This window comes from Centroberyx affinis, unplaced genomic scaffold (assembly GCF_046629955.1).
Source record: "Centroberyx affinis isolate AG114_WGS23_722 - 3 ecotype Tasmania unplaced genomic scaffold, CSIRO-AGI_Caff_v1 ptg000241l_1, whole genome shotgun sequence".
Lineage (NCBI taxonomy): Eukaryota > Metazoa > Chordata > Actinopteri > Beryciformes > Berycidae > Centroberyx > Centroberyx affinis.
In genome coordinates this window covers 27,382-40,029 of record NW_027278926.1, presented here as the reverse complement: position 1 = coordinate 40,029, position 12,648 = coordinate 27,382, and the positions used below count along the sequence as shown (strand labels likewise).

General features: G+C 43.5%; 1 protein-coding gene across 1 annotated transcript in view; it reads right to left on the bottom strand.

The window, feature by feature from the left end:
• Positions 1 to 12,648, bottom strand: part of phf14 (PHD finger protein 14) — an 87,450-nt gene that overhangs the window by 65,352 nt on the left and 9,450 nt on the right. Inside the window, 4 exon segments of the mRNA XM_071543918.1 lie at positions 328 to 474; positions 2,045 to 2,182; positions 2,707 to 2,818; positions 3,713 to 3,872. Of these exon segments, the coding sequence (XP_071400019.1) occupies positions 328 to 474; positions 2,045 to 2,182; positions 2,707 to 2,818; positions 3,713 to 3,872 (557 nt within the window).

Here is a 12,648-nt window from a genome sequence, read left to right as displayed (position 1 = left end):
GTATAACTGCTCCATATACTGTTGGGGAGTTTAAACTAACAATGCAATATATATATATGAACTTATCATATGTTTTGCATGGAAAACCTTACTCTGCAAAGTAACTAGTAACTCCAGCCATCAGATAAATGTAGTGGAGAAAAAAGTACAAGATTTCCCTCTGAAATGTAGCGGAGGAAAAGTAGAATCTCTCACAAAATGGAAATACTCAAGTACCAGTACCTCGAAATTGTACTGAAGTATAGTACCTGAGTTCATGTACTTAGTGACTTTCCACCACTGCTGCAGCTGACATGAAAGACGATGGATGAGTGACACACAGCTCACCTGAGCCTCAGGGGCGAGCTGCTTCTCTCTCTCCTGCAGGGAGACTTTACAGTACGACTGCAAGGCCAGGTAGTTCTTCCTCTTCCACTTCCTGTCAAAGCGGTCCGCGTGCTGTTTGCAGTAGGCGAAGAACGGGTCGGCGATATCCTGAGGAAACACACACACACACACGTTGATAGGTACTGTAAGCGGTGAAGAACAACAGGGACATTTTTTTTTTTTTTACACCTTTTACTTTTACTAACACTGGCCTATTACACTCTCTATTCCTGTCCATTTCTCACTCTGTCAGAGTAAGAGAAATCCAAAAAAAAAAAAAAAAAAAAAAAAAAAAAGCAAGAGGCATTTTCCAGCTGCTGGCTTCCTGGAATCATTTAGGCTTAGGGTGTTTCAGTGGATGCTATCAGCACTTTCACCTGTTGATAGGGGCCCTTTGCACAGTTGACTGGATTAAGTGGTTTGCGGCGGGTAGGCACTTTTCTGGATGCTTATATCGTGCAGAAATAAGTGATGCATGGTGCATACATGATCCGCACTGCAGACTGGTCAGTGGTCGTGAATACCCAATGCGTTCTGTTAAAGGAGTCCAACTGTAAAGACGTTATATCGATATCGAAACCACTTAGCTTGTGATTCTGTTCACTCATTTAGCTGAGATTAAAATCACACAAAGCGTTCACTGTCCTATATCAAGCTGAAATGACTTATAATACTAAATAATTTGACTTATTAAGTCTATTTTGTGATGACTAAGGAGCTAATTTAGCTCATTCTAATCCAGTTGAATCTAGCAGCAACAACACTTGTGCACTTTAATTATGCGGTTGGGATAAGCATGATGATACTGATCCTTGATTATTAGACAGAGCTTCCCAAACCTCATCTACTATTCAGTAACTGGAGAACTGGCAAACTACTATTTTAAAATGGGGGGGGGGGCACATGATACAGGTCCAACTCAAGAATTAGTTCAGTTCAGTTTCAGTATCAGTTTGCTGATATATGGGGCTTAGGGCTGGGGGATAATTCAATATTATCATTTATTGTCTTTCAGGGGAATCATATCATGATGATATGAAGATATTTTGATAGTGACACACATTTATGCAGTCTAAATTCATGATGACAAGCAAATTTTACTTAAAAACTCTCATAAAATGAGGTATGGTAGGAATATTATTTGAATATTTCAGTTTTGTTTGACATCACACCTAACATTACCATTCGGTTCAATGAGATGAACATTCATTTGATTATTTAACGTGATTTTGCATACATGAACCATATCATGATATATATTGATATCGAGAAAAATCCTTATGATTATCATGATATTGATTTCAACCATATCGCCCAGCCCTAATGGGGCTGCCATTAAAGATGGGATATGATGCAGTTTGATTACATATCTATTGATCAATACTGCACTGGTTGTAGTGTCTCCTTGTCTAAATGCTGTTTAACTGGCAATTCCACCCTGCCAACAATACATTTCTGGGGGACACACTGAATACTTGTGATTTTTTTTGTAACTTTCTGGTATGAAAATGGTCACATTTAACAATATCAAATATAAACATCGTAACCTTCAATCCAAACATACCTCTACCAGCTTTCGACAAGCCCTATCGGCTGAACGCTAACTCCAGGGGAAGGTAGAATTTCTCCCTAAGCCAATATCGATGAGGAGTTGAATGGCCCGTGTTGCTTCTCTTACCTCCTCCGCTGCAGCCTCGGACAGGAGCCCCTCCCTCTGTGCGCAGGTGACATGGAAGTAGGAGCGACACATGCCTGCGTCGCAGCTGATGCAGACTCCGGTCCGGGCGAAGCGGGCGTCCTCGCAGAAACTGCACTCCTACGCCAAGCCGAAACAACAACAGGGAGACTTCAAGTTGAGGCTGAGAGAAGGAAGGCTCTTTTTTTGAATGCGAAAAATAAAATGAAAACGATGGAACTTTTTCGGGCTCCTGCTCTCTCTGCTGCTAGAGACGCTCGCGGCTGCAAGAAAGGAAGGCCTATCTGATCACGGCCTCGTGACTTCTCAAAATTAAAATAATCAGACGCACTTTCTTCAAACGACTCTGAGTACCTTTTGAAGTGCTTGCGCTCATTTGAAGTCGTTCCCTTCGAAGGAAAAAGTTGAGTTTCAGCTTAAGTGTCCCTAAAAATACGTTCAAGCTAGAATACCTATGAGAGTGACCTAGTTTAGCTGGACATCATGTACAGCAGTGGACGGTAAGGCAAGAATACATGATCAATACACTTGGATACATACACTAAGTAAAATGAGGTAGGATTTTAAGATTTAATACATGTCATTACAGCCTGATTCACACTGAACATCAGCATTTTACATCAACATGAAGAAGGAGTACTTGCCTTGGCCCCGTATTTTGAATAATTCATCTCTGTGAGAGTCACTGGTCGCAGTTTATCTATGTCTCCAAAAGCTACCCCGGGGACGTAAAGTGCACAAACCACATGCACCCACCTGAGGAAATTGAGGGGAAAAAAAAAAAACATCAAATCGGCCGATAACCGGGCTTGTTTAAAACAGAACACACACCTGCAAAACGCATTAGTGTGAAATTCAGAAAACGAAAACATTTTAAGATGAATAGTAACAGCAGGTAAAAACTGATTTCTGCGTGCTTTTAAGTAACACCGCGATCAATTTGATCCAAATCTGCAACTGGGCTTATTTTCCCCACTTAGGACCTTAAGTGAGGTCAATTACTCCAGACAATGAGAAACTTTGCCGTCGTGAAATTGGCTGCGGAAAGGATTCAGAGATTTATGGAGCCCCCCAAAAACTCTGGGCTACAGTTTGGTGTGACACAATTTCAAATGCGGACTTTAGGGAAGGGAATCCGAAGTCCAATATAAAGATATCCATCTCTAGCAAGCGAGCGCTTCACAGTTTAATTTGCTGTGTTTTTCATGCTCTAGTGAAGTAGTAAATTCGGGTGCAGCCTGGCTGAGGAGCACTATCAGCGATAACGTGGCTGAAGTCTCCACGCTCCACATAACACACTCTTTTCTCTCACTCCCTTTCTCTCCTTTTCTTCCTCTATCTCTCTCTTCTTCCCTCTTCCCCCCCCTCCCGTCTCTCATTCCTCCACTCTAGTTCTCTCTCTCTCGCTCTCTCTCTCCCCCCTTCCTTAATCCAACTTCTTTTTCTCTCCAATACTGAATGTATGCACAATTTAGATAGCTTTTTTTTTTTTTTTTTTTTTTGGGGGGCTGCCTGCGGCGTTTTGACCAGGGGGGGGAGGTCAATAGCAATTATTTGTTTCCCAAACGCTTTCCACACCTCTCGTTTAAAAAAAGGGTAGCTGTCCGTGTGGTCATTGTGTGTCCCCCCCCCCCCCCCCCCCCCCCGCACCTCCCGGCGTCCGTCTCTTTGAAGATGCCGTCCTGGTTGGGGCAGAGCTCGCAGCTGGGGGTCACGCCGTTCTTGCAGGCGTCGCAGAACCACGGCTCCGTGGAGTTCTCCGAGGCCGAGCTCATGATGGAGTCGCTCTCGCCGTCCACGCCGTAGCACCCTGGAAAACACGGGAAACGACTGGGTGGGTATAGCGTTACGTCCGTTACGTTACGGGATTAAAGGTGACATCAGTCCAACCCGGTCACTAGAGCCGAGAACCAGAAGAAACACAGGCTCGAGGTTTGACTGTTCGTACCTTTCAGCGGCTAAAGAGGCACGCAAAGGACTTTAAAGGAATAGTTCACCCCAAAAATGAAAAATTCTGTCATCATCTCCTCCCCCTCATGCCAGTTGAAACACAGGTGAAGTTTGTCCATATAACACACAGGGAGGTTGCCAGCACAACTCCATAGCAGCCTTCTCCAAAACAACTGAAGTCAGTGGGGACCAGTTCTTCAGAGTTCCAAAAAGACCTACAGTATATTTACACCATCATTTAGTGCAAATCTTAACTACAGCGGATTGATTTGCAACAAATAATGGTGTATAGGTCTTTCTATTCACAGTGTGATTGTTTGGCTTGTTTTTGTTTCGGAACTCTAAAGAACAGGTCCCCATTGACTTCAATTGTTTTGGAGAAGGCTGCTACCAAGTTGTGCTGGCAACCCCCCTGTGTGTTATATGGACTAACAAGTTTCACCTGTGTTTCATTTGGCATGAGGGTGAGTAGATGACAGAATTTTCATTTTTGGGTGAACTATTCCTTTAAGACAGCCTGCAAAACAGGGAGCATAAAAACAACACCGTGCCTGAGGTGATTGGTTAAACCTTTTCCAATTGCCAAAACTCATTTAGTCGTTGAATTCTTAAAAGGATGACACCGGTGTTATTTTTGTTTTTTTCCCTATCGCCATTAATGCCCATGAAAAGTCTAAACCCAGTGATGTATTTGCCACAGTCAAAGGCTCCTACTGTCCGTTCTACAGCAGGTTTGCCCTGCCTCCCAGAAGTCAGAGGCTCCCATCGCTTTCAAAAACACATTAAAAACAGGTCACAGGGACGCACTGCTGCCTTGACTAACATAATCCATCGTTTAAAATAATGTGTGCGTTGTATTTTTACGCTTTATATGGCCGCAATCACTACAGTTACAGCTGTATCAAAAGTAGTTCCACCCTGCCAGAACTGAATGTGAAGAGATCATTGCGGGTATTTGTCTCCAACTGCGATATAAGTGTGTTATCCCTCAAGGTGCATTTACAAGAAAGCCCATTCATTTTCTATGAGAGGAGAAATGTCGGCCAACGCCAATGCCAATGACGCATCGGTATATGCCCCGTAATCAGCTAACTCAAATCAAGGGGTGTGCATATATACAGTATATCTAACCATGTGGTTTGCTATTATGTCTATCTGGGATCCAATTAGAGGACAATGAAGGTGAGACAAACAGAACCAACAGCTTTCTTGTCTAAAGCCGTCAATCTACTATGACGCAGCGGCACCGCAAATTGAACATTTGATAAAAAAAAAAAAAAAGTGCCCTCAGAGAAGCAAGAAGAAGCCGCGAGAAAGCATTTTAAAGCCGACCTGTTAATTTTCTGAGGTTGCCTAAACAATTACTCGGCTGATGCGGTTTCTACGGCGGCTATTACACCGAGAAAACGTGCTCCTTGCTACCAATGAGGGCAGCAATCAGTGCTCTGCCTCCGTTTGGGGAGATAACGCGCTAACTCCTAATTCAGTCAACCGGCCTTCGGGCTTTCTGAGCGATGGGAAAGACTCGCAAATCAAAAGCTCAGTGTTCTGCATGCTCGTCACTGTGTGCCACGCTGGGGAGTCAGGTGGCCCATCGAAGGCAAACACCGGGGCGGACGGAGCTGTTTATTCAGCTCTGCGCTTTGTTTGGCGTGTGCATGTCCTTTTCTGATTGAGAGAGACCGGCCGCCGCGTGTCACGGTGAATCGCTAATTTTGAACCCTGCTCCTCAGCGGCTGGGGGCTGTGTCTTGTCGGTTTTTACAGGCTTGCCGGTTTCTTTTTGAGAACAACTCGAAGCCGGGATTACACCGATCACGCCGCTGATTACGTGAATGGGGCAATTAAGGCACAGCTGGAGCTATGTCCTGACCTTCAAATGGGGATAACTGCTTAGAATCTACCCACGCGAGATATGAAAGAAAACCGCCACACATCTTTACCTCCATTTTCCCCCCACACAGTACGCGGCAAGGTCAGGAGGCTAAGTCCCGCTTGCTCCGATATAGCTCCACTCAACGTTTATTTTCTTAAAGAAAGGTATTACTGGAATACCTCTGGCAACAGTTGGGCACTTAATACTGATTGGGCTGTGAACCGTGGCACTGGGGTTCTGAACGACCGCCGCGCTGGTTTAACCGACTTACGGCTGAACCGTTGCACAAATCTCCGATGTTCCTTTTGAACTGAGATACAAAGCTCAGACCGCTAAGCCACGGGTTGCTGGCTAATATGAGCTAAGCTGACAAAAAGTGATGACTACAGGATAGCTTCGTAATCCCAGAAGTAAAGATTATCCTTGTCGGAAATGACGAGCTTGGCAGTAAAAGAGAAGGGGGCCAGGGTGGAGTTGACTGAATCGAGAGTAGTACTTTTAAATGCATCGAGATTGAATAGTGAGAAAGGTCTGGGTTTCGGTTGCGTTCGGTTGCGTTGCCCTCGACGAAAGCAATGCATCAAGGGGTGAGAATATGAAATCATGTCTGTGTATGCGCATGGTGATACAATATGAAGGTAATGAAGGGGGGTGTTTTTGTCCATGGGATGAAAAGAAAAGTGATGAGCACCTCATAATAGTGAGCGAGCCATCTGTTATTCTGACAGTGCATTGATGGTTCCCATTTTCATCTTGGCAGCAGTCTCATACTAATAATCTATCTATAGCTATCAACATGCCCAATAATATGTCCGTGTCTCCCTCCATCACTGTGAGGTAAAGCAACACCATTATCATAAGGGCTGAGACTGTGATACTCAATACATACAATTAACATACTTCAAGTACATTTCTACATGGAAATCATTCACTATCCCTGATGCCTGATGTCAATGGCATATTTCAGTATGTAGCAAGCCTAATATATTTTTTAGGCACTCTTACTTTTATAACTACTATAATCTCTAAAAAGTCTAAATTGAGTAATTAATATTTGAAAAGTAAACCATCACAATTGGTCTTTGTACATTGCTTCTAGCGGGATTATCCTTTTCTCTGAAGGATGAAAAGCTGTTCAGAGCCCCATTAGATTAGTTCAGTTCAATTTCCTCATCAGTGGTAACATGTTTCTTTCCAAGACAGACGAAAGCGCTCGTATAAAGAAGTCCTAAGTAAAATCAGCCTGGAAGAAGACAGGCCGAGCCGCAAAACACAAAGCGCATCCGGCTTCCGGCCTCAGCGATCGCTAAATAAAGCTAATTAGATTATGCAATTGGTGGTTTGCATAGCAGTTGTGGGGAAAAGGCAAAAAAAAACAAAAAGGTTGTAGATGACATATGGGAGTACCAGTGCCACCTGCTTTCTTTCAGATCATTTAGTGAATTATTACTCCGTAGTACATAGGAAACAAAATGCATCCCCATTTAAAAAAACAACAAAAAACGATGTAATTATTCCGTTTCATATGTACTCAGAGTCAATGGAGTAGTTAGTGTGATGTCTAAAGTCTTCTGAAACTTATTCCACTTAGTATGAATTTGAATAAATAAGCTGGGACAACGTAAATGACTTGAGCACATTTACGGAGATAATTAAGTTTACAGTCCAGAACTCATTAAGAGTCTAACCGAAATCAATACACTTCCATATAATTGGTGGTAGAATCAGAAAAGGCCTATTAACAACAACATGACGGTCATTTATTAAAGAACCTTTTTTTTTTTTTTTTATTGCCTCCCACCATTGAATGACAGGGGGAACCATTACCCACTAATGACAAAATAAGAAAACTGAAACCGCAACGTATTGGGAAAGAAAAATGGGAAAGCACAACAGTCGGGGAAGAAAAAGTTTAATGAGAAAGAAAAAAAGGGCCTTAATTAGCATTTACAGTCAAAAACAAATAAAAGCAATGAGAGAGCCGGCGGTATGGTTAATGATCTCCGGCCAGAGTGGGATAATCAAAAGGCAGGTCGGCGGGAACGGGACTCCTCGATGAGCTCCGCGCGTACGGCCGGCTCTTTGGACGCCTGCTCGTCGGGGGCTTTTGATCCCGCACCCGGGTCCTCGCCGCCCGCCTTTCGTCTCGGCCTCTTCCTCTCGTGGCGGAGGAGGAGCGACGGGCGGCGGAGAACAAAGACGAGCGGCGAGAGCGGCCGGATAACGACGGCTCGCCTCTCATCTCCACCTCACGAGTCCTCCCTTGTTTGACTCTCTCTTTCTTCGGTCTTGCCAAAACTCGCGCTCTTGTTCCCCGTACAAGGGTGCGCCGATTAACGTTTTATGATAGTGACGTCGAGGGCGCCAGGTTTCAACCAGACTCAAGGTACTCTGTGTTGCCTTGTGTGAGCTAACATGTTATCAGCACACTTGATTCTGGTTTCGTTACTTTACGTCATTTGTATGGTTTATTAGGCGAAACCGATGCTCTTTATCTGTTAACCTATTCTGAACAAGCTGTTTCCATCTGTTAACCTATTCTGAATAAGCGTTTCTTTAACCGTTAAAGACCCTATAGACAACTTTTTTGCTTTAACTTATCATTATGAAGTAAATGTTGATTGCACAGTGTAATGGCCATAGAATAATGACACCATCGGCGTTTAGATTGGTTCTCTATAAGCCTCGCTTTCACTATGCAATTCTGTCTGCCACCGGGTACGATCTCCCGGGAGAATGAAGGCTCCATTTACGGCACAACGGAATTGCGTCATCCATTGCGCAACCAAAACAGGAATAGGATAGTTTTCCTTGGTAGCTATTGGTGGCAGTAGCATTAGCCATGTTGCTAACGCTACCGCTAGCAGCCAGAAAACGAACCAGGAGCTACAAGGAAGCCAGGACCAGCCAGAAACAAACATCTATGTTTGTTTCTGGCTGCAACTAGCAGCCAGAAACAAACAAATGATCCATTGTCCGTTCGATAATCTAAACAAAGAACAGGTTTTCTTGCAGTGGCCTTTCTAAAAATGAGCAGTGGTGAAAGTTACTATATTGTGTTATGATCAAGGAGTTGATAAGCAGACAGATGGTTTGTTCTGTTGCATGGAGCTAGGCTCTAAGGGAAGGCGATCCGGTTGTCTTTGCGACAGTGGCGCAAACAACAATACCACTTGGAAACGCTAGGGGGGGACAACGGGGGGAAAGTTGAAAAGTTGTCTGTATCCATTTTAACCTAATCCACCCTCAGATAATCTTACACTATTAGATATCATCAATCTGTGATGTTTACTGCTTTCCAGGAGTTATTTTGTGATGAAATGCTGTAATTTACCTTTTTGTTGTATCCACTTTTCGTCAACCTGCCTCTCCAACTTCTGCTTCAGTCAGTGATTTCCTACATTTCCCAGAATGCCTTTCGACATCCCGCAGTGAACTCGCCTGGACTTGTTGCGTCCAGCCTTTGGTTTTACGTGAAGGTGGAGTGAGCAATAACCATGGTGATAGCGACAGCTGTTATTAACGGCAAGAGAGCGAGAGTTTTCCAGTGGGGGAAAAGTGGGAGTCACGCCCCTTACTCCAAACATGTGTCTTGTGTCTTGTGTCTGTTAACCTATTCTGAAAAAGCTGTTTTTATCCAACAACCTATTCTGAGTCTGAGCCTGTCAATAAGCAATGTTTCATCAGTGTTAAATTTTTTTTTATCAAACTAGAAGGGCACTCGGACAGCGCAGACCTCCGCCAAGGTTCGTGCTATTATTGTTCGTTCGTGAGTCGGATCCGGATCCACTCCAGAATTTAATGGGTTCTTCCTTGGCCCATGCTACACCCTTCCACCAAGTTTCATGAAAATCGGGCCAGTAGTTTTTCCGTAATCCTGCTAACAGACAAACAGACAAACAAACGGCACCAAAAACATAACCTCCTTGGCGGAGGTAATAAAACAATACACACAATTGATGTACTTGTTTTTGTAACTGTTCTATACTAGGCAGCATGAATGACTGCACTAGTACTTGTTCTGAAAAATTGGTATTGGCGGACCTATACAAGCAGAGGATTTATCTTACTTCGAGAAACCAACTCCAAAACACTTGTCACCCCCGAAAAAAAACAAGATATTTCTGTCTACCCAATCATTTTCCTACCATTTCATGGACTTCCTGAGATGCATACTCAAAAAATCATAAAATCAAACTCGTTTCTAATAAAAACGCGGCCTAATCAACAAACTTGCTTACGAGCAGAAAGGACACAACTTCAGTGCCAGGTCAAACTAGCCTGCCTCAGCACAGCAGTTATTCATAATCAAATGGCTAGATCTCATGGTGGCAAGATTCCAGGTAAACTTTGCCTGAGATAAATGCACAGAAAGGCCTGAATTCATTAATGGCTGCAATACCTTGGAACATTTACTACACTACCAGAAAAGGGGAGGAAGAAGAACATGCCATTCACTAACCACAAGTGAGGAATTTGGACTATATACTGCATCAGAAGCCGGGACATTTAGCATGTGCTGGCCATGCATATATGTATATTATCCAAGATTTTTGCCATCCAGGCCCAGGCTCCACCCAACTTCAGCATCACTTTTTAAATCACTTCTTAAAACATGTTTTTACAGGCAACCTTTTATGTAGTTTTTCTGTTATCTATTTAATTCCTCCTATATATCCCCATTTTAATCCTTTTTAATTTTGTTTTAATTCGTCTCTGACTTTATCTTATTGTACTTTTATTAATTTTTCTTTTATTTCTAACTCTCTTTTAACCAGACTGTTATTTTCCTTTAACATGCTTAATGTAGCCCCTTGCATTTCTTTGAGGTTTTATTTGTGGGATGACTGCGTCCTAAAATAATCGCTGTGAAACTCTGATGGATCTATTTTATAGTTTACAGATCTACTAAACGAACCATGATAGGATTGAAAAAAAATATGTCTTATGGTTTGTATCTTATGGTTTCTTCAGCTTTTACTCAGGAGCAACAAATAGCCTGTAAACAACAGAAATAATAATCATGGTTATCGACCAATATGAAAAATATTATCATGATAAAGCTTTTGGCCATATTGCCCAGCCCTAGAATACTGTAGGCTTAGCTGTTGCAACAGAGAAGAGTCTTTTGTCATACTTGCAATGGAAATGCTGTTATTGAGCTGCAGCAGTAGACATTTTCTAATCCCCCCACCCACCCCCGCAAATCACACACATCAGTCTACATTAATAAAAATTCTAAATTCTAGACAGTTTCAGCCCTAGGCAAGAGTCCTCAAGAGGCACTGGATGTTATCAATTTCATGCCAGCATTTTAGTATAATGTACATATATGACAAATTTCCCCCCCATTTCTGAGTCACCTTTCCAAGTGAGTGCATAGGGCTTAGGTGAGCATTTGTGACACAAAGGCATCCCCCCTCCTGTTCCAATCAAACCTCCTCCCTTAAGGTTGGTGGCAGCATGTTGCAGCTGGCACATAGGCGGCTGGCAGGGGAACAGCTGTCTGTTCAGTTGGAGATGGCAGCCTTGCCCGACTCTTATGACCACGGGGTAGAAACGTGAATAGCTTGCAATGCTTCTAAGGGCAATGAAGGAGAGCTGCTCTCCGCCTCATCCTAGACTAAGAGCGCGTTCACACCAAGCATTTGGAGCAGTTTATCATTTGGGCGCATGAAAACAATGCTGATCGAACTCGGCTGGCACCAAATAACCACACCAGGACGCTTCAAGATGTGGGTCTCAATCCTCTTCCAAGTGAACTGCTGTGTGGTTCGTTAGGAGTGAGAATGTAATCTAAACCAACTACAGAAAATAACCGCAAAACAAGAGTTAGGAATGTATCTATGAATGCTGGATTACCACCAGAGGCAGTGTTTATCTCTGGATAATATCGTCCTGTGCACACATAGCAGAGGAATTATACCAACAAAGCTTGACAGCTGATGATGTAGGGCACAACGCCCCTACAACACCCCTGACAGAGAACTCTGGTGGTCATCCAGAATTCCTAGAATTGTAGTTACATTTGTAACTCTCATTCTGCTTCATTCTTCCTGACTGCCAGAGGCAGTGTTTAACACTGGGTGGCTCATACCAGGAGAGTCAAGAGGAACCAACAAATACCTGCTACAAAGCAGTTGTAGCTGTTGGTAGGGAGAGCCGCATGTTGGGCAGCCACGCTGACCCTGTAGGAACAGGCAAAGGTGCACAGTGAAACCAAGGTCACTGCACATAGTATGTCTGCCAGTGAAAGACCCTTCAGGATAGCTCATGACATGGAGATGCTCCTAGTTGAATGGGCCTTCATGACTGCAGGTTTGGGAAGGACTTGTAGACCTGCAAAATCACATCCACTATCCAGTGCAAAAGCCTGTGCTTAGAAAGAGGCTGAACTTTGTTGCACACATCATTGCAAATGAATGGTCTGTCCGACTAAGACTTCTATTAAAATCTATGTAAGCCCTAAGTGCTCTCAATGGGCTTGCTCTGGACTCCCCTCTCGACCTGGGAGGGGGCCAAAAACAGCCAGTTTGACCACCTACTTAACTTGGAAAGAGAGCCTCCTCGGGGGAAACAAAATGTTAGGCCTTGGCGTAATACCAAAGCCATCTGATTTCCACCTTAAACATGTTCGTTCAGCATCTATGAGAGCCTGTTTCAAATGCTCTACTCATAGACATGAGACGAAGCTCATGGCCATCATCCACCTGGAGAGGTGCCATGCATGTGTGAACCAAGCATGGTAAATGGCTAAAAGT